This window comes from Somniosus microcephalus, chromosome 19 (assembly GCF_052327205.1).
Source record: "Somniosus microcephalus isolate GS21.2 chromosome 19, FLI_Smic_1.0, whole genome shotgun sequence".
NCBI classification, from domain to species: Eukaryota; Metazoa; Chordata; class Chondrichthyes; order Squaliformes; family Somniosidae; genus Somniosus; species Somniosus microcephalus.
This window is the reverse complement of record NC_141005.1, coordinates 35,941,869-35,969,665: the sequence shown is the minus strand read 5'-3', so window position 1 is coordinate 35,969,665 and position 27,797 is coordinate 35,941,869. Positions and strand designations below refer to the sequence as shown.

The 27,797-nt window shown below is 40.2% G+C and overlaps 1 protein-coding gene across 1 annotated transcript in view; it reads right to left on the bottom strand.

Annotated features, from left to right (window-relative positions):
• Positions 1-314: 314 nt before the first annotated feature.
• pes1 (pescadillo ribosomal biogenesis factor 1) overlaps positions 315-27,797 on the bottom strand; it is a 35,851-nt gene continuing 8,368 nt past the window's right edge. The window contains exons 5-15 of the mRNA XM_085961529.1: positions 20,830-21,001; positions 18,495-18,584; positions 13,365-13,481; positions 11,235-11,315; positions 11,058-11,147; positions 9,354-9,484; positions 8,442-8,567; positions 6,994-7,178; positions 3,485-3,618; positions 2,614-2,781; positions 315-1,030 (exon numbers count right to left, since the gene is read on the bottom strand). Of these exons, the coding sequence (XP_085817655.1) occupies positions 944-1,030; positions 2,614-2,781; positions 3,485-3,618; positions 6,994-7,178; positions 8,442-8,567; positions 9,354-9,484; positions 11,058-11,147; positions 11,235-11,315; positions 13,365-13,481; positions 18,495-18,584; positions 20,830-21,001 (1,381 nt within the window). The 3' untranslated portion in view covers positions 315-943. The remainder of the gene's footprint in view (positions 1,031-2,613; positions 2,782-3,484; positions 3,619-6,993; positions 7,179-8,441; positions 8,568-9,353; positions 9,485-11,057; positions 11,148-11,234; positions 11,316-13,364; positions 13,482-18,494; positions 18,585-20,829; positions 21,002-27,797) is intronic.

The following is a 27,797-nucleotide window of genomic DNA, read 5'->3' as shown; positions in this document are numbered from 1 at the left end:
GGAGACTGGATGGGCACTCGAGGGAAATAAACTTGCAGGGCTGCGGAGATAGAGCAGGGGGAATGGGACTGACTGGATTGCTCTACAGCGAGCCGGCACAGACTCGATGGGCCGAATGGCCTCCTTCTGTGCCGTTATGATTCTAAAAACAAGATCTTTAATGCCAAGGATTTTGATACTACAGCTTATGTAAATGACAATGATCAGGGAAATTGAAATTGCAGCTCATTTGCAATGGACTGTTTGTTGTCTCCATTTTGTAGTTTCTTTTAAGATTTTGAAGTTCATGAACTGTTGCTACAGTACTGATCATGCTTCTTGATGGCTATAATTTTAATAGTTACAAGTTTGCTTACATGGCTAGTTTGACTTCAATTAAAAAAAGTCAATAAGCATAAAAGGTTTCAAATTAAATGGAGACCTGAAATCTTTTAAACTGTACAACAATTTGCATTACAAAAAGTGCAACATTAACAGTCAGATCACACGATTTAAAAATAAATTTATGATTCCACCTTTGACACTTCCCATTCTTCAGTGCAAGCTTAAGCTGCACACAATGTACTACATATCTCTGCAGACCGACATTGCTCTGCTTAAGACAGGTTTAGTGCCAAAATGGCGCACTCATTAGATTTTACAACTAGAAGAGAATCTATGTAATAGTACAAGAAATCCATAAGCATAAGGCAGGCCCTGTAAGAACACTTCAATCTTGCATAGCACAAGTACTCTTGTAACAAAGTCTTAAATAACTTTTTACAGATAGAGTTCTTTCTATTTAGCTAGATGGTAACTCATGAGATCCAGCACCCAATGAAACTGCCTCAGAAGAGGTCGCTGAAAGGCTTCAAGATACTGTACTATCACCGTACATGGAATCCGTACTGTCCACTCATCAGAATTCATTTAAAACTTCAGATGTGCAACGGCTTTCATTATTTTATTGTGATTTAATTTTCTTGCTTTTCTTTTTCGCAGCTTTAAGCACATCGTCATGAGCCTTCCTCTTAGCTGCCAACTTGTTTGTCTGTAGAGGGAGGTAAAAAAAGATGCAGGTTGGATAGTGTAAGAAGTATTAAAATACAAGTCTTCAAATATTTAATAATTCAAAAAATCCACCACATAAATGTAACTTGGGAGGAATAATGGAAGATTTAAATTCATAATCTAGAAATCAAGTTGATCCCCTGGGCTGCCCCTCCTGACCACAACTCTACAAACCTTTTTGTCAGTTCCCACTTATGCTATTAGGTGGAGTACTTGGAGACAATGTTCCTCAATTTTTTTTGTTTTTTTTTGTTAGGGGTGTGCGGCCCCTTCACTTAACATTGAAAAAGCCAGTCCCAGGTGGCACGGGCTGGCAAACAGCCGCGTGGCTGTGCAGCGTTGCTTGGAGACTGGCCGCTATCCGATAGAAAAAGCAGCCGTCAATATATCTCATCCCAGCTATCAGCTCTGAGTGACACCGGCATTAGCTGCAACAAAATCTTCAACCCGAAGCAGCCATATAAAAAAGTCATATTTTGGAGCGGAGAAAGAGAGAAGAAAAAGAATGCGAATTGAACAAAATGAATTTGAAAGATTGTTTTATTCCCACTAGTTGGGCCCCTTCTTGTTTAAGAATTCTAGGAATTTCAATTATTTTCAATGGGAATGTGGGCATATGCTTTAATGTGTTTTAAATAAATGCATAAAGAGACTTTATGCAAAAATAAACTTCAGGTATTATGTTACAAAAGATTACATGAAGGTCAAACAGCATCTATTACAAATTGTGGATGATGTTTAACTCTTCAGCTGAAGTAGATACAAAGGCTTCCAACTGAATTTAAATAGAACACGAGTTAAAAGTTGTTACTCAAATTCACTGTTGAGAAGACGGATAAATCTCGTGGTTTTTGACTGGCCTGCTCACATTTTTAACTTGCTCCCAATGATTCTGTATGCTAAAACCGTAGTGTGCTCCAGTCAATGTACACAAGGAAGACAGTCAAGGCTGGAGGCAGTGCAAAGGAGGAAAATTAGCTGTTCAGCCTCAACAGGAAGTGACATAGCATATTCGCATATTAGATCAGTCTTGATATGGAGCAGTTTCAGCTAAACTGGTCTTTTAATTTTAGCTTGTGCTCATTTGTTCTGTTGTAGTGTCTACATCTTCTAGTGCTCATGATTTAGTTTATCGATACAATTTAATATATTGTATAGCTTTATAAGCTCCCCTTCCTCAGTCTTGAGTGTCTTCATGGTCTCACTTTATGCCTGAAAGTGTCCCTTTCACTGGGTGACCAAAACTAGACAATAGCAGACATATTGAAGGATTGAAATAAAAAATATAAAATTTTATTTTAAAAACCTTCATGAACCCTCAGCACTTCAAGTAAACTCAATTACTAATTTCTGTTTCATTCTCAGTGGGACCACACCCCAAATTTGTAAGGAAACAGGCTTCAAGTTTGAAATAGATCGCTTCCATTACCTTTAAGAAAATCCTGAAGATTTATAAAATTACTGTACAACTCATTTAAAAAATAAACAGTGCTTCAAACACTTAAAATACAGAACCATGGAGCATTTGAGAGAATAGAAATAAGAACAGATTGAAACACAAACCTCCCGAACTTTTCTCTTCTTGCCAAACATGATTTTATTGTACAAATACTTCTCCCTTTTCTTCATCATCATGATAGCCAGGCGCTTTTCCTCAGCTTGTTCCCGTTGGGACGCCTGTGCTTTGTTCTCCACCTTCACGGTCCCTGCGGTTACCTTCACATTCAGTTTCTGTGGAAAACAGAATCAGTAGCTCGAGGGAAATATCAAATATGTTAAGTTTTGGCCTTCACAAATAATCAGTGCATGCACAGGTCAACACTTTGTAAAGATACTCAGAAAAAGATGCGGAAGGGTGCAAGTATAATTGCACCGATTTTGCAACCCTTGACCTCCTTTTGTCCCGGACAACCTTTTTACATTCAGAACTGCAGCCAAAGCAGCGTTTCACTTGACTTCAATCAATTCAATTTTTTTTTCCAGTGTTGAAGCACTGGGTGTATTTTGACTACTTGCTTATGACAAAGCTGCAACTTAAAAGTCAACCGTTATCTTTTTGCTCCTAGGCTTTTCATATTTTTAGGGAAAAAAGTCCAAATTTCCAGGGAGGTACTATATACCTAAATTATAGGTTACAGTTCTTTGCAAAATTTAGAATAGGAGAACATTATTTTTCACCCCAAACAGCAAGGAATTCCTTTCTAATTTATCACCTTTTCTGCAATTCATTTGGGTTTCCTTTTGCAGTGTAATTGCCCGTTCTTGACTGGACCACAGAACTGAAGAATGTGGATGCGAGACATTATATTTCATATTAAGCCAAATATAAAGTCTCTGATTTGCCACATTAAAAAAAATGTACGTATCATTATGGCATAATGAAACACTGAATTTTACTCAAATTTATGTAGAAGCTGTTTCTACTGGAACTCACATTGCTTTTCATCTTCTGAGCCTCCATATTCTTCAGTCTTTCCTCATCTTGTTTTTCTATTTCATCCATATCTTCATCCTCAGACTCTTGGTCATCCTGTTCATCCTCCTCTTCAGATTGACTTTCATTTTCATCTGTAATAAATGCAACACAAGAAACGTAAGTTTTATGATATCAGTGATCATTCGGAATAAGTTACATTATAGGCCTCCACATTGTTGCTGTAATTGTATCCTGTCTTCTATGTATGCTCACAAAGGTTGGTTGCTTATTTCTACTTTTTAAGTAAAGTGCTGATATTTGTGTGAAGTCAGGTATCCAGTGGCACTATTAACTTTTGTAGCGACCTCAGGTAAAGTCTTCTTAAAATTCCCTTGTTGATTCTGTATCACTAGTTGTACTATCAGGAGATTAAATTTTACTCACTGTCCTTTTTTACCATCTTTCTCACTGTTTTTCTAACCTAACCTCCTCCCCCCCTTTCATTTCCTCCTAAATTACAACCTTTCCCCTTAATCTAATTACCCCCAATTATTCCTTTCTTGGTTAGCCAAAGCATGATACTAGCCGAGCTATTCAGTCAGGAGGAATCGGACATGGAGTTCAGAAAATGTAAGTTAGGTGGTAAGAACATGCATTTATATAGCGCCTTTAATGTAGAAAAACATCCCAAGGCGCGTAATCAGCCAAAAATGGACGCTGAGCCAAAAAAGGAGGTATTAGGAGGACTTGTGAAGGAATAAGCCATATAACCGATTCAGAAAAATACACTACTTTATGAAAGAATTCTGGCCTTACTAAAACATGACAAACTGGGTTTGGAAATTTAGAAACCCAACTATGAAATACTGTAGCTATGAAAGAATTCTGGCTATTGAGAGAAGACAGTTGTTGACCCTGAATAAATAACCTTATTGAAACAGAAGGTGCATGGCTCAGACTGGCTGACCTTTGGGAACAAAAACAATGGTTCACCCTGGATAAGGTGTTCTAATTTAAACTTTGTAAAGATGGCACATAAGATAAGGAACATCTGCCCTCGTAAAATGACAAAATAAAGGAACACCTGCCTTTCACACCATTCTATATGGTGACCCTAGAACACCTGGAGATGAGACAAGATTCTGGCTGATATAGCAGTAAGAATTGCCGAGGTCAGCAGAAAGATGAATAGGGATAATTAACTTGCATCAGCAGAAAACCTTAACGGAAATACCACTGGAAAAGGGTAAAAATATTGAAGTTTCAAATAGGATATCAGACTTGCTTTAATCGGGCAAAGCAATTCTTGGCTACAGAGGCGGCTCAGTAGTCTACCACTCTTTGTATAGAAACCTTTAAGAACTATAATACTGTAGCGAAGTTAAGATTTAAAAGTAAGATTCTCTGTTAAAAAGATAGTATTTTTTCCTCTTTTTAGAACTGTTAATGTTGTGATTGACTGATTCACCAACTGTAGATTGCAGGTCGGTTCTTTAATAAATCTCTATATATTTTAAAAATTCGTCTCACAAAAGTCTTCTGTATCAATAAATCGCAAACTCAATTTCTGTACCCTCTTTGGTGAAGAGTTACAGAATTCTGGGGGAGATCTCCGGACCCTCAATGTCCAGGATGTTACCGTCGAGCTAAACTTATTAAAAGCACTATCTGGAGGAAGGTAACATTTCTTTCCTTTAGGGAGAGATAGCCCGGACCTTTGGACCCAATTAAGCGTCTTTAGGATTCGGCTACCTCAAACTTTAGTTGAAAGTGAACGTCTGAGAAATACGCCTGATCTGGGGTAGCTCTAAAGGGGCTAGGACTAGTAAATATCCCTTCAGACTGATCAAAAGCTTGGTCAAAGGTGGTGAAAGGAAGGTCATGAGGAGGGAGATAGAGGCGTTTTCAGAGGCTATTCTAGAGCGCGAGGCCAGTGTTGGAAGAGTAGAGAGTTCTGGGGGTGGGGCAGTTGTACGGCTGGAAGAGGTCACAGATATAGGAGGGGACAAGGATTTAAACACAAGGATGAGAATTTTTAATTGGAAGCACTAGGGGACCGGGAGCCAATGTAGGTCAGCAAGGACGGGAGTAATGGGTGAACAGGACTTGATGTGCGATAGGGTATAGGCAGCAGAATTCTGGATCAGCTGAAGTTTGCAGAAGGTAGAAGAAGGGAGTCCAGCCAAGAGAGCTTTGGAATAATTGAGCATGAGAGTTTCAACAACAGATGGGCCGAGACTGGGGCAGAGGCAGGCAATGTTATGGAGATGGAAGTAGGCGGTCTTTGTGATGGAAAGGATATTGGGTTGGAAGCTCAGCATAGGGTTAAATAAGACGCGGAAGTTGTAAACAGTCTGGTTTGACCCGAGATGGCAGGTGAGGAAGAGGATGGAAGTGATGGTATGGGTATGGAGTTTGTGCTGGGGAGAGGAGGGCAATTGCTTTGGTCTTCCCAATGTGTAAGTGAAGAAAACTGTGGCTCATCCAAGACCGAATGTCAGACAAGATGTATGAAAGCACAGTGGCAGTGAAGGGGCTGAGTGTGGTGGGTGTTGTCAGTGTATAAGTGGAAGCTGTCCCCATGTCTGCAGCTGTTACCAAGAAGAAGCAAGTAAATGACAAAGAGGGTGCCATGGATAGATCCTTGGGGCACTCCAGGGCTGGAAGAGGCCATTGTTGGGGATGCTTTAGCTATAATTGGATACATAAGAATGGAACCAAGCGAGGGCAGTCCCACTCAGATGGGCAACGGAGATGTATTGGAGGATGGTGGTGCAGTCAACCGCATCAACAACTGCAGAGGCGCCGAGGAGTGAAAATGCACCACCTCACAATCAGAGAGGATATCATTTTGACTAGGGCATTTCATTGCTATGGCAGGGGTGGAAATTCAAACAGGAAGTTACAAGAAAGGCAGGCACAGATTTGAGAGGGGACAACACAGTGAAGTACCTTGGCGGGGAAAGAAAGCTTCTAGATAGGGCAGTAGTTTGCATGGACAGAGGTTGTCTGGGGTGGGGTTTTTCTTTTGAGGTGGGGGATGATGACAGTAGTTTTGAAAGGGATGGGGGGGGGGGGGGGGGGGGAAAAGAGGGGAGACAGTACCTGAGAAGAGGGAACCAATACATTACATTAATAACTGAGATGGAGGCGGAGTATGCAGTACTGGCTTTGTAGCTCATTTCTTAAAGGAGTCTATACGAATTAATGTCTGCAAGTATTACATGAAGTCATCCAAAGTGGGCTATGTTATAGGCAAGACAGTTTTTGGTTTTTCAGGTCAGCCAATTTAGACCATTTTTTTCCCAATTCAGGCAGCTGGCACAACCCTCAGGAGACTTTATATTCCATAAGCTTTAAATTATAATCTGCGACGACAGAAGAGCCAGAAACATTTGTGCTTTAAATATTGCATCCCAAAGATCTGTTTCTATCTTAAGCAGACAATCAATACAGTTAACAGTGCTCGAAAGGATAGTTGTATTTGGAAATGAACTAAACATAAATGAATGAGTCAACCAGCTTACATGTACTCTCGCCTCTCTGAATGGCCAAGAGCTTGAGCTTCTCTGGTGGAATGTAGTCTCCATCTTTCTCTTCCACAAATGGAGAGAGATGAGGTGGTAAAATCACTCCGAGAAAATAATCTTCTACAGGAAGCAGTGTTTTGCCATTAACACAGTCAAAGACCCACTGGGGCTGGATATAATACCTGCAAGTAATAGAAAAAAGAGCTGATCAATGTTAAATAATTTGCAGCAGTGGACAATTACACATAGATTTTTAGTTAGTTATAGATCTGCAGACCAAAAGGGAAGTAGAGAGATTCTGCATTAGCTCACATTAAAAAAAAAAGCTAGTTTCAGAGCCTCTCATCAACTGTAATGGCAGAATGCCAGAATCAAATAGTGGGAACACAGATTTGAATCCCAACCCAATAGTCTTGAATTCCAATCCTTGGTGGGCAAGTGTTGTGGTTTTCAGGTCAATACACTAGCTGAAGTGTCTTACTGAAAGGAGAAAAGGAAAGGGAAACTTCTTAGAGAACCTCAGCTACAGCACCCAGCCGTCCTCGCTCGGTTTTTGGCTGATATACATGGTCAGGAATGCCACACCATGACTGCCTGTTTCGAGAAAGGAGGCAAAAAGCAACAGATATAGGAATATAGAGGGGGAAATGACTTAATAACTTGCTTGGATCATCTTAAAAGCTGTTGATGGGACCCAGTCATATTTTCAGGACACTGCTCATTACATGGATGTTACCGGTTAAGCAAGCAGCTGGTATTCTGGTTATATTTCACTTCATTTTCTTATACCACAAGCAAGAATCTATTTGTCAAAATTTAGAAATTGCAGGCACTTCACACGTCAAACTACTGATTTAAATTACCCTGCAGGTCCAATGAAAATAGCAATATATGCTGAAGGATCGGCAAGAGTACAATAAATGTGGTCTGCACTAGAATTTAAACTGAAAGATTAAATCTCTGTTAAAACAATGGTTAAAATTGTTCAAAGATATCGTAATAAATACTTTCTGATCAAGTTCTGCTTCACCATTCCGCGGATAAAGAACCAAAGCCAACATCATTTATCCCGGGGGGGGGGGGGGGGGGGGGGGGTGCGAAAGAACGAACTTTTTCTTAACTTGAGCGCGCCGAGGGCATGCAGCCAACATCTTAGTTCTGTGACTGGCTTCTAGGAATGCAAAGATGGAGGTCAACATGCCCAGTTGCTGGAAAGTGAAACAATGTGCCACGGCAAAAAACTATTTTTGTTTCGGGTTTCCATCATCTGCAGTATTTTGCACTTTGTTTCATGAACTGCTCAAGCTGGGCTCTACAACTATGGCATGTGGAGGACACAGAGAATCATTCACTTGCATTAAACCTGGAAGTGAATATTTACCACTGGTGACAAAACGTAACTCACACTTACTGAACCGGAAATTAAATTTTATATAAAAACATACCTGTTGATAAACTGTTTATCAAGATTTGGCCTGTCCACTATCTGGTGAGTAATGGTTTCATCTGTAACAGGATAAACAGCACCTATACAAAGTGCCTTATCCCATGATACCGTGCCTCCGAAACACCTAAAAAAGCAATCGATTAAAAAAAAACAAATTGGTTGAAAACGGTTTAAAGTTTTTTTTTTCTAAAGCAGAGTTCTCTTGAGCAACAAACAAGTACGAGAGGAGAGAGAAATGTCAGGCACAGTTCCCATTCCACGATGCTATCCAGTGACTGCAAATTGTGCATGTGTGAATATTGAGTAAAAACAGGATTGGGCCTGGTTATGATGCCCTATATAATCAAATAAGGCGCCAACATTCAGAGTCTGGAAGCACATGAAAATGGCCAGGCTGCGGAACTGCACCGTAGCAAAATTCAAAACGAGATGACAAAAAAAGGACAATAGTATTTAAATTAGTAAAAAGTGACTTAATCACTACCGATTTCAATGGTTCAGCAAGTTTATCAGACAAATAGTGGAGCCCTATATACCAGGAAGATACCAGGTTTGATGCCTCAGCTGCAGCAACAGTAGGGTGCTACAATTGGCCTCAGTGCGCAAGATGGGGCGGAGAGAGGTGAAGAACAGTCAGCTAGGGCTCCCACTCAGGATCGCTATCCAGCAATACAGGTGAAAGTGCATACGTAGAACACAGGATTGGGCTTGGGCCCATGGTCAGTCAGCCTGGGGCTCACAAATGAATAATGGTCATCCGTGCGAGGTACCAGTGAGTGCACAGCACTTGTCGAACTGTACCCCATACCCCAGCAAGGTGTCGACACCGTCAGTAATGATGGGGGGGGGGGGGGGTTGGGTTTAAGGGGTTAAAAAATTGTTTACCCATAACACAACCTGACGTACATACCTTATGACAAATGCCAGTGATTCACGCGGTACTTCTCGGTTCAAGAAAAACTTCAACCCTTCAAACAACTTCTTCTGTTTTTCCAGTATTTTTTGCTCTTTTTGTCTCTCTTCAAGCAGCTCTGTATTTTCCTGAATGAATAATAGAAGTTACCCCAGGGCACCTTATTTATTTTGCTGCTGAGGCTAACCTCCTAACGCACAAGTAACAGTCTCAAATGAGTTGTGTATGTAACATAGTAAATATTCTGTACATACCAGATATATGTACACAGTTAAAATTTTAAGTATTAACTTGGTTTTTATACTTTAAATATCGAAGAGCTTATTCAGATACCATAAAGCCTATGTAGGCAGCAGAATATCACTTTGTATTTCACTTAACACGTTTATGGTACAAACCATTAATGCACTGCCCAACTAATTCTGAAAACGGTTCTGTTCTGTTCTTAGCACATCAACTTGGCAGCAAAATCTGACATCTACTTTGCATTCATATTATTTAGGCATTTACATGTTACGAGGGAAAAGAGCATTAATAGAATAGTAAGGGAAGGTTAAACACGTGCTGAAAGAGAGATTTTTTAAATTAACAATCTGGTTCGGTGCACAAAAACAAACTAAAAAAGGTGGGTGCTCATAAAAATTGTCTTGGAAAAGAGGCTAATCTAGGTGGTTTTGTAAATCATTCAAAATGTCACAAGATCACAAAGGACATGCAAATTGTATCTGGCAATAAAAAGGCATTTTTTTTTTTAATACTATTTTTGGAGCAGGCATGCTTGTTTGTGTGCTATTCCTATTGTGTTTTTATGCCCAGGGGAAATTAAACAGTATTTTTTATTTTTCTTGAAATATCCCTCCCTCCTCTCCTGAAGGCTTGACTTCTTGCTCTTGTTGTGGTTCCTTAGCCGAGCGGCCGCTATTCACGAGCAGCTCTCAACAGCGAATGTCAACTGACCAGGTGGGTGCAAGCCCACTCATTTCAAAAGTCTCTTTTCCAAGTCTTAAACTAAATTTTCCTTTCATTTGCACTTCCGTGCTCTCTCGGGAAGGGCAAATTAAAGCAGTTTCGTCATGAACCTATAGTATTTAATGCATGTAAAAGTCAGCAGTGTTCTCTTCAATTAAACTCAGCACCCATGCAATTTAACAGAACTGATGGAAAGCTAGACGGGGAAAGATTGAAATAGTATAACTTCAAACGGATTGAATTCTGTCTTCATTGCACGGTTACATACCTATTTTATAGCTGATATAGTATTTTTCTCTCTCAGCATGCAACTGGTGCACTCGGTAAGGATGCATTCTGGTTAATTAGAGCGATATAGTGAGAATCACTGTTGGGTGATGGTCTACAACTTCAACCAAGCAATGGCCCTAGATTTCCCATTTTGTATGTCACCTACACAATAGTGACAATTAGCCCTGCTGATATAAATATATTTTTTGCCTGTACTAATACAAAAGGAGTCTGCGCTACAACTATAGAATAGATGGACAGCTCGTGGTCACCCATGGAGCAGTTCTGCTTGCACCAAGCTGCCCAATTTTCCATTCCCTCATATGAAAACATGGCGAAGCAGCAGACAAACAGACGACAAAACTATTGAAAGCCCAAGTTGAGCACCAAAGGAAAGAAGGCTCTCTTCTCATTGAAAAACACACTGCTCAATAATGGTGAGCAATACAATTTAAAACTTACTTCATCCGCAGGGAATTCATCAGGCGCCACATCATCCTCTTCATTTGAAGACACCACACGAGCTAAACTTGCACTCAAGGCAGCCAGTTTCTACAAAGACCATAAAATTCAAATCAGCAGTGAATAATGTGACTACTTTGCTTTTAAGGTTAGATCTCAGTTAGGATCGCCACTCACTTCCATATAACTTTCCGAGTCCATTGCATACTTCTCTTCGTCATCTTGCTTCAGCTCACTGTCTTCTAGTTTGTTTTCAAGCTGAAAATAAATTTTCAATTTAGTTTATTATGCTAAACATATAAAAGGATATGAATCCTTCAGACTTTTCTGACCACAAATCTTTTAATGAATCGTAGAATCACAATGGTAGATACAACATGGGTCGCAGTCTGTAAAATACTATATATTACATGACTAAAATACAAACAGACACAGTAAAACAATTAACTACCACAAAGAAAGGAACTTTTTGTTTTATGGGCAAATTCTACAACTAAAAGAGTGAATACTGTTGCATACACAAACTAGCCACATTTATGGGATATCTATGGGACAGTGAAAATATGACAAGCACCTACTAACATATAAGGAACAGATAACCTTTTCTAATCAAAAATATTTGATAGTTTTGTAGCTCACAACCCTTTGAATCTTTCTCCAGTTTGTAAACATTAGCTCAACGTTTCATTTCAATGGTTTGAGTTCTTTTTGCATCATTTTGGACTAGTGATTAGTTTCTCAAACTGAGGTAGTGTTTCTATATTTTGATTAGCCAGATCGGATTTATTTTCCTTTGTGTCTTTAGCTCATTTAACCTGCCCGTTCATGTGACTGGATCTTTGCAATAACTCAACATATTTTGAATTCAAATAAGCTTAAATTTAATCAAACTTTTACATTGGATTCAAGTAGTCTATAAATTATAGACGAATGATTTTGGAAATATGGAAACTGTGTATTAAATTATGTTCTTTCCAGTATTTTGGACCCAAACTGTTTTAACTGGCGTGTAAATTGGGTATCAATTTCTCCAGTGATGGTATTTTTAAGAAATAAACCTCATTAAAAGGTTCTGCCGTTAGTGTTTGCTCAAATAACTATAATTTTTTTTAAAGAAAAACATTTTAACCAGCATATGTCCTGATCAACAAATATCAGCAAGGGAATATTACTAATTTAATTTATGAATGTGGACGGCTCAAAACTCAAAAGGTCACAAATGCAAATGAAACAAGAACATTTCGCATAAGGAGAGGAATGTGCATACATCCAACAATAGAACGACAAGGGGGCTGAAAGAAATGCATCATGTTCCAACAGAACAGTATTTGTAAGCGCTATCCAACAGCAGCTCAATGTGAAAACAAAGCACTTTTACTGAACCAGATCGGGCAGAGTGCTCCAAAGGGTTGTTCCACAAAGCCGCAGAACGCGGCTTTGTGCTCAAGATTCCCCCATATGGCGGGTTATTGAATCTTGCTGTGCAGATGGGGATGTTTCTGACAAAGTACCAAGCAATTTCCCACAGGGCAAGTCCCTTTCCTCCCAGGCCACACTATTCAGTTGTCTACCAGCAGCCAACTTAAGGGTCGTGCTGGGAGAGTCTTGCTGGATGATTACCCACCAGCTGTCTCAGGGTGTGGAATACCACGTGGACCTGGTGAACATTACAACTCTAATTAACATTCCAAAAGGGTTTATTCTGGAAAAGGGGTCAATGTTAAAAGCACGTGGTGTGACTGTTCTTCTATCAGCTCAAGAGGACCTAGTCCAGCACTAAATACATTGGCACATTCATTATGAACAGTATAGTAAATGGATAGCCACTCCACGTGTGAAAGGTCACAGGTAGGACTTGGGCATCTTTGTAATTAACTAGATCAAAGATTTATTTGACCTATTAAAACTCTCCCAATTCTATTTTTGAGTGAAGAGTTTTATTTTTTATTATTTTACAATAGTGGAGACAGTCACTCAGATGGAGCATTACCACCGTGGGCTTCAAACTATTGAAACAGACAGAATAAGAGTACTTCATACTCTTGGTGACGCACAACGGTTGAACAACAGAAGTTTGTGCAGTGATATCAACATTTCTGCTGTCCTAACTATACTAGGCCTACAAAACAAAAAGACAGCAGAAAATATACAGCGGAAGCAAATTTGAAGAGGGAAAACTGGCCCATACATAATCTGAGCCAGATGATTCACATACTGTGCATAACAAATCCTATAAACTGGAAGTGTCAAATGATCTCTGGGACACTTTCAAGGATGTTAAATTTAGTGAATGAAAATCTAATCTACCTTTGGAGGATAAAGAAGGTTGAGGCTCTGGTAGAGTCTGAAATTGACAAATCCTAGAATGGTTGTGAAAAACTCTGTGAAGGTAGCCATCACTCTGTAGTCCACATCTGTTGGATGCTAGAAACACAATTTTAGAGCTCGAGTTAAGAAGCTTAATTAAGCTACAAGAACAAACATTATGGAATCATTTCCAGGATGAAACTGCAGTTTAAAAAAAAATGTATAGCTTAAAACTGGACCACCCAGAAAGCCTTTAAAACAAAAACAGAAGTATCTGTTTTGAACAAAATAAGCTTATTTGATACCACCTGGGAACAAATCAACAGAACAAAATCTGAAGTGAAAAGGGATTTTCTTTACTAGTTAAGTATAATGAAACAGGGATTACCAACTTTACATGCAATACATCCAAAGCACGAGGATGACTTTGTTGTAAGCCAAGCCGGATCAAATGTTCAGATACCAAGACAAGTCACACTTTAGACAAGTATGTAAATCAAAAAGAAGAGGGAAGTTAACGGTCTTCCATATACTAGGTCAGGATAAACCAATTCAACATATTCAGATGCATCACTATTTTTGTTTAAAAAGCCAAATGCACCTAAAAGCATTGTACATGACTTAAAAATCTTTCAGTATGAACAGATTGCTGCCATGTTCTCGAATTAAAAATAATTCTGCTTGCAACTAGATGGTAACCCATTTCTTATTGAATTTTTGTGCTAATCAGGATGAGAAAATAGAACACTGTCATTTCAGGCATCTGGTGTCAACATCAAATTTTTCCAAGTAATTTACAACTCAACTAGATGCAGACTAAAACTCCCTCTACTCTGCCTCAGCCATCATCACAGAAGAACACTCCCAAGGAGGATTTTCCCACTTGCCACACTAACCATCCTTTTGGCCTGAATGAAATAGCCAAATAAGCACAAAAATGTAGTCAGTTTTTTTTTGGCTAAAAGTCCACACACATTAAGGACTGGATTTAAGCTGGAGAGTCATTTTACACAGGAGAGAGAAGACATTCATCCCATCAGCCCGGATTTTAAGCAAAGGCAGGTTTGTTTGAGCCACCATAATATCCAGTCCTTCAGAATAACTTTTCTCAAACAGTAAATTATCAACGAGCAGCCCCAGTCAGCAGTATACAGCGCACATAAACACAGATTATTGCTAAGGTCACCCTGCAGCTGCAACAGGCTGTTTTCTACAAGGACAACTGTTCTGCTTTTGAAGAGCTTGTACTCAACATACTAATGTTAAGAACGATTCTTAATAATAACCACAAGGTACAATTAGTTTTAATTATTTGCTGTGCTGTTTATGGATGCTGAGCATTTTCTGGGTTATTCTTTTACCCAATTCATTTGGCTCTTGAAAAAAGGACTTGCAAGCTTCACCAGACAAGAATACAAACCAAGATTTATGACAGAACAATTCTTTGAAAGTAATTATCAAAGGAATGCAAAAGATCATCTCCAATATAAAAGAAAGGAAGTAAAATGCTTGCAGCTTTCTCAAAGACATTGTTGGAGAACAAAACTTTTCACTTTCAAATCTGGCTGCTGCAAACATTTGCTGCTATCTGTGCTGTGTGTTTTAATAAAGCTATATTCGCAAAGAAGGGGCAAGACCTGGAGCCAGACATTGACAAACACCTGTCAATCTGCAAACTTCCCTCGCCAACAGCAATTAAACCGACATCAAGACCTACTTGAATAATTTCTTTACAGTCAGTACTGAGCAGTGGCAGATGAGCAGCTGAACGTCACAACTGTACTCCAGGTCCCAGTCTGCCAGTGAGCAATGCCACAAGATTAGCCAGCACTGAGAGAAAAACGTATTCCAGCAAATTGATCATTACTATGATAATTGCGAAACTGCAAAATAAACACTTCATTATGGGGCACAAGCAACTTGAAATTTCTTCACTCACAACTACCTTTATCCTCTGGTTTTGCCAGATGGTACCAACTTATTTGGCACCATTTAACAATTTCAGAACTGTTCACTTTCAAACTTGGCTGCTGCAAACAGCTGCTGTAATTTATGATGGTGAGCTTTCAGTAGGGGATTTTTTTTGTCTTTCTTCAATGACAGCAAAACCAGGAGAGATTTCTTGTGTGTGAGGCATGTGACCAACAGTGTTCCTTCATGGTTCAGAACGCCCAGGCATGCAATGAGAGGGATTCCTCTGGCCCACATGGGAGATCCAGAACCAGGCTGCGAGGTGGATTTGTGACAGGTGGGGAAAGCAGCTCCAGGGTGGGAGTGCTCCAGCCGATCATTCAGCAACCTGGTGGCAGAGGCAGCTTTAGGGCAGACAACTCGATCAAAACCCGAGGATCGTGATGAGCAAGTCTGGCATAGTTTAGTGCGACAGATTCAGTTAGTGGTAATGGTAAAGCAAAGGCAAGTGTGTAGGCAGTGCAAACTAATCCCCGAAATAAAAGCATATTATCTCCATTTCTGTAAAACACTAATCATTCTCCTGGACGTCAGTTTGGTAGAAGGGGACTAACGTCCCCATCATTAGCTAGGCTGCCAGAAACAGTCTGCTCATTTTTGGAACAGCAGTGCCACCAAGGTTAAGAAATATCACATGATTTACGTATGGGACCATTTGAACAATGAATAGAAGGAATTACAAAGTTCTTTGTTCATCCACCACCAGGGCATAATGGAGGCTTTATTGCTAAAAGCCAGCTGCAGTGCCCCATACCAATGTTACAAGGGACCCTTTTCAATATATGAAGGCTTTTAAAATATTAAAAAACGCCCACAGCATTGCAGTTGGCTAAATGAACGACAGACAAGTAGTGGTCTGAGCTCAGTAGCTGTCCAACACTCTGAAGAATGCAACACAAGAATTTATTTTCCCAGTAGTTTGGGCAAAGAATTCATTGAAATTAAAACATGGTCATGCCACTCGTGCAGTAGTTCCTGGTTCAACTGCAAAAATCCATGTATGTAGGCCTACTATAGAGAGATTTTAAAGTGTACATAGGCTTCTAATACAATCCTTTAAAAAAAAAAAAAAAAAAAAATTGAGCAATTGTATTATTACAATGTTTTTTCAAAACCACCTTAAGACAACTTTATGAAATTGCTCGTACTTTGAAGGTCAACTGAGGATCTCAGATTCCCAACAAAAAGACTGGAGTACGGCAGCACGGTGGCATAGTGGTTAGCACTGTTGCCTCACAGCGCCAGGGACCCGGGTTCAAATCTGGCCTCGGGTGACTGTCTGTGTGGAGTTTGCACATTCTCCCCGTGTTTGCGTGGGTTTCCTCCGGGTGCTCCGGTTTCCTCCCACAGTCCAAAGATGTGCGGGTTAGGTTGATTGGCTATGATAAATTGACCCTTAGTGTTAGGGGGGATTAAATACGTGGGGTTATGGGGATCGGGTGGGATATGTGTCAGTGCAGGCTCGATGGGCCGAAATGGCCTCTATCTGCACTGTGGGGTTTCTGTGATTCTGTGATACATTTTTACTTGGTATAAATGTAGTTATTAATACAAACAAAATTTCAGCTTGAAGACATTTGTGGTATCCTTTTGCATCTAGATGATGAAAGCTTGTATAAACTCCCACTCAGCCCAGACAGCATATCTGAAAGTTTGTAGGGAGACTGTAGTTTCCCCAAATCAAAAGAAATCCATTCGTCAGCACCTGTTTGCAGTCATAACAGTGCTACTGCCAGGCTACTTTAAGACAATGCAGCTTGAATGCTTCTCCCTTCAGGTACAAGGCAAAGCTAAGGCACAGTACTACTCAGTACTAAGATTTGGGGAAAAAAAGGTTCGATGATCAGAAATCAGAATATTTATGCTTGTAGTAAAATTGGCGTTAAATGAATTAACTGGACTTTTTCTACTGTCATCTTTACAATACAACTGTTTGTTTTTCCTAATTTTTAAACTAAATTTGTTTCATTTATATGAGAGATTAGTATTGAGCTGGAGAGATTATTGGAGTGCGATGGGCTCATACAGTGTGGTGTTCAGCCTCAAAGATCAACCTTGACATACAGTAGGTTGAAAACTATATTTGAGGGGTGAAATCACTAAGTTGCTGTGTCTGTTTGTATTAAAACTTTGAGAAAACAGTTTAGGTTTGGGGGGGGGGGGGCGCGAGGGAGTAGCGAAAGCCCACAATGCGCAGTATTTGTGAAGTGGATAAATATTTGAAAAAAAAGTTTAAAATGGTATGGGGAAATGGGACCGAGTGGATAGTTCTTTCAGAGAGTTGGTGCAGGGGCGATGGGCCGAATGGCATCCTTCCTTGCTGTGAAGTTCTAGGATTGTAATCAAATTCGAGCTTCCCTTCAAAAGTAATTTTGTGCAAGCATTTTATTCCTGGTGACTCTGCAACCTTAGCAGTAGCGTGCCAAATAATTGCTATCCAGCCAGTCCGTGTTTTTAAAGTTGGACTGAGTTGTAGGTACAATATAGGATCGGGACTAATCCACAATTACACTGACTTGCCCTATAAGGCAATATGAAACCTGAACAGGAACAGCTGCCATCATAACACGCCACTACCTGATGTGAAGTCGCTCAGCAGTTGCACATTGCATGAACAAAGCTGCAGTTGAATAGGAAAGGCCTCTGCCTTCCAAACTCCATGCTTAAAGTGTGAAAGATTAACTTGTTACAAAACACAAACTTCTGCTTAATGCTATGATTTTTTTTTATTTTTTTTTAAAAAGGTGTATTTAGTTGTAAAGTGTACAGTGTGTGCAGGTAAACATGTTCCCTTGAAAAGCATTTAGACTTGGGAAGAGACTTCTCATTTAATGGTCGAACTGCATGCTAACAAAGCTGCCTCGCCAGTTCTTTGCCACTATGCAATTACCCCAATTTCTTTCCAAAATAAATATTTTTGGGGCTATAAGATTATTGCAACATTATGGAATTTAGAGTCAGATTAATGTACAATATTGAATGTTGACAAATACTAACCAATAGATTGTGACTATGCTACAGACATTCAGCAATAACACTGCCTGCCTGAAATGATACACACCATATTCCTGCATACTCACTGGCTATTACTTTAAGGATTCATCAAACAATATTGAATAGCAATACTGCAAGCTGCCAGCACGCAGTCTTGATACTTACATCGTGTGAAAACGAATAGGGCACAATCCAGGTTATCAGTTGACCAAGAATTTCGGCCTGGTAGTAAATTCCTTTGATAGACAGGAATACCTAGAAAGAAATTATATTCCACTAAGTTAAAGCCCACAGGAGAAAAGCTCATGTCAGTGAAAGAGAGTAAAGCAGGGTAGAGTAGGCAGCTTACAACATTAGCTTTCATCGAAGTTAAACAGTAGGTGCTTGTTGCTATACAACTAAATTTGGACAGTGAATTCTTTTTAAAAAAAATCCACAATACAACTGTACCTCCAACAGTGGATTACATTTTTTGCAGTATGTAAAAGATGAAGTACAACTTCTTTAAATTTTTTTATATCGGATTTGGCAGAGCAAAGTATAATTAAAATAGTAAATGATTTACATCATATATACGTCAACTCAATGGTCCCATCCACTCATCAGTTGAGCTGCTTTTCTTTAAATTTTATCTTTTGTGCAATTTTCTGAAACAATCTCAAGATCTCCGGATCCTATTACGTTCCTCTAATCTCCCAATTCCAGTAGACTGCCAGCTCCAGTTCACTGCTTGCTAACTAATTAGCTGTCAGTCTATTGATGTCAGTTCTGTTCTTACAGAATAAGAGCTTTCCAATTAGAAGTACCAGGAGTGCCTCCAACTCTTCCCCATTTTTTCTTTTGCCAATTTTATGTCCTTAGCTTCTGAAGCCGTTGACTATTTACTGTGCACAGTTTCACAGCTAAGAAGCACTTGATCACGTAAGCCCTGACCGAGAGTCAGCAGGTTATTTGACCACATGACAGTCGAGCACACATGCTGAGCTATGGTTCCACAGGCAACAGCTTTCTATAACACTGGCCAAGGTGGGGCTCTTCATTTGAGAGCCTGGACCGCGAGCATCTGCTATTCACCTGTAGCAGCCAGGTCTGACCGACCAACACACACAATGTTAGCCAACTGACTCCGAGAGAGAGTGTGATCCTCAGGCTAGTCTGAAGTCGGACTCCCCCAGTTTGCAATGGAGAATCTCAAAGTGCCCCACAGTAGTCCCCAGAGTAATGTACTCAAGGTTCTCTGGTGAGAATAGTGTAGCAGATTAGGAGTCTTCAGGATGGCGATAACTTTTTAAAAGAATAGCAAAGAAATATCAAGTGTTTTAATTTACCCGTATAATAATAAGGGGGAAGCACTTTGAACAAAGAAACTACTCTCTACATTTTCTTCCCCTTCAAACTTCTCTAGTTTTCCCATCAAATCCCATTTCCTTTACACTTGGGATCAGTCTCATTGCTTTTTTCTGCACCTCTTCTAATGCAAGTATACCTTTTTCTGACAAGTTGAAAAAAATAACTGAATACAATAGTCTTAAGATCTGACCACCGAGCCACCTAACTTCTGTACTTTACTGTTCTGACTAGTACTTCATTGGCTATGAAGTGCGTTGGGATATCCCGAGGTCCTGAAAAGCTACATCTAAAGGCAAGTTCGCTCTTTATTTCCATATATCCAAACATTCTGTTAGTACTTTAAAATTTGCCATAATAGACAGAGAGACCTTCAGGATTGTGCTGATTCAATACTTATACTTTTGTCTTTACACTTCTGTCATGAATTTCTTCTGCCATGTATCTGCCCAATTAGATGTAAAGCTTTCTGCAAATCCTTTGTCTCCTTTGTTCTTACTTTTGTGTTGTTAGCAAGTCTGACCAGCAGCTCAGGTTTTCCTGTGGGATCATGTTGCTATTCATAACCATATGAATAGCATATTGATAATCAATGCACTGAATTCTTAGTTGGTAATTCTACTGCGGTTTACTAAAGTAGCTTCAATACAAGGATATAGAATATGAACAAAAAGGCCTTTCCATCTTTACCAATTGTTTTGCTCTACATTCAGAATCAATGCAATTTTCACCTCTTGGTTAGTAGCCAATATTGATGTATATTTTTAATAACTTTCCATGAGTATTTGAATGTTTTCTGTCAGCATTCACAGTACCAGCTTTATGGAGGGGTTACTCAGTTTGCAGGTTTGTTTTATGATAATCATGACCGGAGTACTTCTCTATTCCACCCATAATACACATGACTTACAAGGGTTCCTTATAGTAGTCGGAGCTCTTCCGCCCTCTCATTACATCTTAACTTTGCGAATCCTGGAAACTGCAACATACCAGATCTTGCATTGTTTCACGTCGATAATGGGTAACAAATGTGGAAAAATTGCTACATTCTCCATTATTGATAACCCATCTTGCTGAACATAATGCTCCCTATTTCAACAGGCTTACATTCCAGGAAACGTACTCGTACAACACCCGTTTAGCGGATACTCACCTTACGTAGCGACCTGGAAGCAATAACGAAATTCATAAACTCCACAGTTAGCCGCCGACATAACTGAATCGTCTGTACGTGGCATTTACCCGTGCGAGGGAATGTTGCAAATAGGAAGCACATGGACAATGCATCATCGAGGTCACGGAGTGCATCTATGAAGGTCGGATACCTTAATGGAGAAGTAGGGAAAAAAAATCAAAAGTACATTTAAAAAAAAATTTCCACTGGGGAAAAACGTGAGCCATAAACTTCAGTTTATGGAACATACAGATTGTAGTTCACCAAATCAGGTATTGATAAGATTTGTACATGCCCTCATTATAACTTGGATTAGATAATGGCAATTCCCTTAGCTGAAACACATTCCAAAAAAAATTATCAAATTTCCTGGAGAACAGGTTGACTATTTTGAGATACTTCTGACCTTACACAGACACTGCACTGGGGCAGGGGTGAAGAGAGGGAGAAGAGTGATTGAAGAACTTGAATAGGATTATTGTGGATGAGGAGAGATAGGTGTCACAGTCCAAGTATTTTTGTAATCCAAGTCTTGTGTGTTGCTAATGCGGTTTCATTGCTTCTGCTACACTCCCAATTGTGCTCCACTGTCTTGAAGTCTCAGAGTCGGTTGAGGAATCATTCTGATTGCATGTGTGGGGACTGAAAGCTGTGGTCTATGTACTCACTCGAGAGGTAATTAAGCAGGATTGCCCTTCAGAAAGGATTCACTGTGTAATTAGTTCACAATGGCTGCATTTGGCAAATCAATAACAACTTGCAGTTATATCGCATCTTTAATGGAGAAAAACATCCCTAAGCACTTCACAGAGGCATAATCAAAATAAACCGATGCCAAGCCAAAGGAGGGCATATTGGGAGGTTTGGGCAAAGAAGCAGTTTGAAGGTGGATTTTAAGTAGGGTCTTAAAAGGAGAGGGGGAATTTGAGGAGTTTAAAGAAGGTTTTCCAGAGTGTGGGGCCTGGGTGAGCCCCCCCCCCCACCGATTAACATCCTGGGCGTCATCATTGACCTGAAACTCAACTGGAACAGCCAGATAAATGCTGCGGTTACTCGAGCTGGTCAGAGGCTGGGCATTCTGCAGCAAGTGGGAGCAGAGTGGACAGCACAAGTCGTTCTGTACACGGAGACCAGCAACCTGAAACCCCCTCCCCCCCACCAAGGCGGGGGCATTTGTAGAGCCAGACTGGGGAGACCGAGATAGAGGCAGGGCAGAGGCGAGGTGAGGTGTAAAAGCAATCGTCATTACAGGAAGAAATCAAGCAAGTCTGTGCCTCTGTGGACCATGTGGTTTCCACAGGTCAGACTGCTAGACGAAGATGAGCTTTGGTTCATATGATTTGCATTAAAAAAAAACCTAATAGTTTGAAGACCGAGGAAGGGACAGGTCAAGTGATTTCCACGGACCAAATCACTGGAACACAAGAACTCAACGTTTTAATGATCAAAAGGTGGGACGAGGTAAGAGTTTCAAGGGTGTTAATTTCAGAGCCACTAGAATTTGTGGATATAACTGGAAAGTACTGCTACTACTAACATTTATATAACACTTTTGACATCTCAAGGTGCTTCACAAATAGGAGAAAGGAATGGTGCCAAGTTAGGAAGGGTGCGATGGGGAGGAGAAGGAGTTAAAGTGTGGTCAAATAGTTTTGAGAAGGCTTTTAAAGAGGAGGATTGAGGTGGCTGAAGGCTTTGCTACCAACATTGGGGCAAAGGGGTGGGGGAAAAGACACAGAAGGCCAGAATCAGAGGGAATGTAGGGCTGGAGGAGATTGCCCAGGTAGGGTAGGGCAATGTCATGGACGGGGCAAGGTCGCAGGTGGAATTATAGGTGAGAATTTTGATTTTAATGCACTGGGGAGCAGGAGACGTCGGTGTTTCTAAAGAGGTTTGAAGTATAATTTACTTTGCAGGTTTACAAATCATTTTATCTGAAATGCAAACAGAAACCAAATTAGCTGCGCAAATGCAGGATATATTAACAGATGCTTGTCAATCATTAACAGTTAAAAGAGCACCTTGAATGGAGCTATTTCTCCCCCTAAAAATGTTACAATTTTGAACAGGTCTTTCAAATACACACAAAGGTATTAAGTGCCCAGAAAGAGTTGTTTTTAAGAAAACATGATTCCACATCAGCTAACACCATTAGAAGCTTGTTCTAGCATCAAAATCACTTTTTAGAAAAACAAAAACACCTTCTGCATCAAGTAATTTAATACCACATGGGAAAAATTCAGTGAAGAAGAGCTGGTATGGTTAACAGAAGATGCAAATTCCCAATAAAAACTAAAAAGGCAAAGCTCACCGATTTGGGGGGGGGGGGTTTGAAAGAGCGAGATGAAAGCATATACAGTACAAATCGACACCCGGGAACAGGCAGTGTGCTCCAACCTGTGGCAGTACAGAGCAGTGGAACACAAGTATGCACTTGCGAAGTTTTCAATCACAGCCTAGCTATTGGAGAAAGCATCAGGTAGTGTGAGGGGGTGGGGGTGATGGAAGAGGAGACACAGAAAGAGAATAGCTCAAAAAGGAGATAATTGGATTTTCCAAAAATGAAATGCCTTTGAGGACATCTGATTGACGTCACTTGAGCTTTGCTCTTTTGCTGTTATCCAAACCCCCCCCCCCCCCCCCCCCCCCCCCGAGATTATTATAGCCATGTAACATTCCTAGCCATCTTAATTTGTTTTTTTAGATCAGAACATTGAGTATGCAAAAAAAATTAAAACATTTTCATGACTTAACTAAAGGAGAACACAGTACGGGAATCAATAGGAGAACCACGAATGCTAGAAATCTGAAATTTAAAAATTCTCAAAGGGTTGCTTTTGAAACGTTAACCTATCTTTCTCCTTTAAACACTGACCGACTGTTTGCAATTCGACCATTTCCTGTTTTCATTACAAATAACAGTCAGTTCTGAAATTCAAGTTGCAGTTTTTCCTCCCATCTCAAACATCATGCCACTTCACAGCTGTCTTGACTATTTATTGGATACTAGATAGTGGAATGCAGAGTGGTGCTAATCACTGCAATGAGGCTGGGGGGGAGGGGGGGAAGGAAAAAAGACAAGAGCTTTAGGTATATTGATCAAAGAGAATAGAACTAATTTTTGGCATTCATAATAGCAAAGCAGGAGTGCTCCTAATTAAATGTATGGATCCTTCAAGAGATCAGGCAGAGACAACATAAAATGGTCTCTTTAGCACACAGAAGTGATCTTAAAACTAACCTCATCAGTTGTCACTCTGCTGGTAGCAAATTTCAGCGTGTTTGTAGGTGGTGGATGGGAAGAGTAACAATAGATGGAGATCATAGTTACCAAAATGAGTATGGCAAGGAATATTCCCGTTCCCTCCACCAGGCTTCCTCTAAAGATGCACCAACTAACCCATGACTATTTAGCGATTCAAATGAATTTATCTCCATAATTAAAAATCTTGCCTATGTCTGCAGTGCATGAGAAAGTCTATGTCACATTCATCGGTTTGTCAAACAGTTTATTTGCTCAAATACAGGCAGATAGGAAAAACTACCACGACGAATCACAAAGCAGTAGTTAAGTAGGAAAAGCTAATCATAAATCAGCAACCCACAAAATCAGCAACCAAATTGTTCATCCCCCACCCGCCAACCCCCCAAAGCTACCAACTGGGGACAACAAACTGCCACAAAACAACCCAAATCGCTTAACTTTTAAGAATTGCTTTTGATTATTTTCCTTCCTCATTCAACAATAACAAAAACTTGTATTTATATAGCGCCTTTAATGTAGTAAAACGTCCCAAGGCCCTTCACAGGAGTGTTATAAAACAAAATTTGACACCGAGCCACATAAGGAGATTAGGGCAGATGACAAAATATTTGGTTAAAGAGGTGGGTTTTAAGGAGCATCCTAACGAAGGAAAGGGAGGTAGAGAGGCGGAGAGATTTAGGGAGGGAATTCCAGAGCTTAGGGCCTTGGCAGCTGAAGGCACGACCACTAATGGTGGAGCGATTAAAATCGGGGTTGCTCAAGAGGCCAGAATTGGAAGAGCGCAGAGATCTCGGAGGGTTGTTGGGCTGGAGGAGATTACAGAGATAGGGAGGGGCGAGGCCATGGAGGGATTTGAAAACAAGGATAAGAATTTTAAAAATTGAGGCGTTGCTTAACCGGGAGCTAGTGTAGGTCAGCGAGCACAGGGGTGAATGGGGTTGGAGCGAGTTAGGACACGGGCAGCAGAGTTTTTGATGACCTCAAGTTTACGGAGAGTAGAAAGTGGGAGGCTGGCCAGGAGTGCGTTGGAATCGTCAATTCTAGAGGCAACAAAGGCATGGATGATGGATTCAGATCCGTATGCACAACTAAAAACTTATACAATTGCGGGGTGGGGGCAAGGAGAAAAAAATCAAAATTGCCCATAAAAAGCGTTATTTAATAACGTTAGAAATAAATGCCAATGTCTATGCATAGGCCTGCATTCTCTTTGAAGCCTGGGACTCCAATTCAGCTTCTGAATTAGGAATTTCTACCAAAGCCAACTATGTTGTTTGAGCTTTTTATGCCAGGTCACTGTGGGGGACTGATGTTTATGCTGGGGCTGGAAAGGTGCTGTGATATCAAGTTTGGAAATTGTGGCAAGAGTCAGTTTTGAGCCATGGCTGTTAGACTCAGTGAGAACATCACTGGTACCAGTGCTAGAACACTATACTAACGAGAGCTTCAGCAAGAACTGCAAATCTACTGTGTAAGGGAAAAACAAAGAGTTTCAGGGCACATTGAAGAAACAATAAATAAAAGCACTTGCATCTTAAGCAAATACTGCAAATTCACCCTGGAGTAGGGCAAGGAATTGCAGTCAAAAATTGAGGGAATTAAATGCTATGAAGAAAACACAAAAGTTACTTGCATCTTAGGCAAGTTTTCTAAAGTGGTAGGTTTATGAGGCCTGCACCCAACAGCATCAATAATATATAACGTTTTCAACTTCGTGTCAGCCATGTGGTACATGACTTGAGTAAATGTGCTGTATTAGTGATGGGGTCTTGTGTTTAAGCTACTGCAGAACCACAGTAAGCATGAATAGCCAGTGTCATGTCCCAATCTGCCTTTAAGCAGTGACACACAACAGTTTGGGAATCATTTTGAGAGTAATTTGAGACATAACATCTGGTAGGTGTAGCATGCTTGGAAGGAACAGGTGGCTTTGGCGCCATGGTTCCCAAAGCTCTCCACCACTGGGGGTTTCAGCTTGTCATGTCTGAGTCTGTTGTAGACTAATTGGTAGAGATTGATTGCTATGATGAATCAACAACTCCATTATCATTGAATCATGCAATCACCAGAATGGCAGGTGAAGTAGATGGACGGTGGTCTTTTTTTGTCTAGCAATTCCTATGTTTAAATACATAACTCCTTAATAAAAGTACAGGTAGATAAAAACCCCAATAGCATTTTAGGTTTATAAATAAGGGGATAGAACTTAAAGAGCGAAAAGGAAATGATAAATTTGTCACGGCAATGATTAAGCCACAGTCACAGTACTTGTGCAGTTTTGGGTGCCTATTATAGAAAAGGCATTAGAGCCACAGAAAGCAGAGATTTACTAGGATGCTACCAGGGATGGGAAACTATGGTTGTGAGGAAAAATGATACTGGGATTATTTCCACTGCAGAAGAGAAGCCCAAGAAATTTAATGAAGGCGTTTAAATTTTTGAATGGGGAAAGAATCTTCTGATTTTGGAGTCAGTGAAAAGAGGGTCATCAATTTAAAATGGTCAGAGAATTAAGGAGTGAGGTGGGAGAAACTTCAAGTGAAGATTGCTGGTGTGTGGAATACTTTGCCGCAGAGAGTGGTTGAGCCAGAAGCCACTGCATCTTTCAAAAGTGTAGATAAATATAGATAAATATTTGAAGCAGAGGAAGATACAAAGCTATGGGGAAAGAGCAGGACAGTGGGATGCATTTTGACTTGCTTGAGCAAAGAGCCAGCTGACAATAGCTGAATGGCATCCTTCTATGGTTCTCTCCATTAAACAGTAGTAGTTCTTGTTCTGGAGATCGTGCCAGCCAGTTATAAGTGACTTAAATTCTAGGTGCGGTTAATTTAACAAATCACTGGAGCGGAGGCGTAAATGGGCACGCCAGGTACTGTACTAGGAATGATGTTATTCCATTTGTAACAGCGCCACACCATGGTACAACTGCAGTACTACAGCAACTGTAAATTAGATGGCTAACAAAAGATTTGCTGATTAAAAAAAAAGTTTTACATTTATCGAAAACATATTTTTTAATTCACCCTGGTCTGATGTAAGGATGTGCAGGTCTGCACTATGCCCAGAACTTTGCTTTTGAAGACTTTGGTGAATCACTTATTATTGCTTTGGACATCTCAGCAGGTTCTGACGAGTTACTACAATATGGTCCCTCTCCAATACTTCCATAGTTAGCTTCCTCTTAAATTGCTCCATTTGTGACCTGATAGCTTATCCACTGACAGACACTTTGTCCATTAACTTGGAGGTGGATTTCCCAGGAGCTCGGCCCTCTCCCACTCTGTTCCTTCTACACAACAACCTCCTTCATTTATTACCCATATCCAATCTTTTGGATTCATCAACTTCAGAGCACCGTCTCAGTTCACACATTCTCCATTCTTTTTGCAATGTACTGGCTGAATAAATATATCCTGACCACCTCCACACCCTTCAATTGGCAATGAAAATGTCACTGTTCAATTTGTCAATGCCACAGTTTCTCCATGTCCCTCTCCTCTTATCCCCACCAACAACTATATAAAAAAAATCTTTTTAGAAAGTCCAAATCTGTCCAAGACTTGAAGACTGCTCCAATAACTGGAAAGGCTTTTCAAGCAACTCTCTTGCGCTCTCAGACAGGATATAAGACGATAAACGGAGATAAAAAATTCCTCTATTACTGTTAGGCTACAACCCC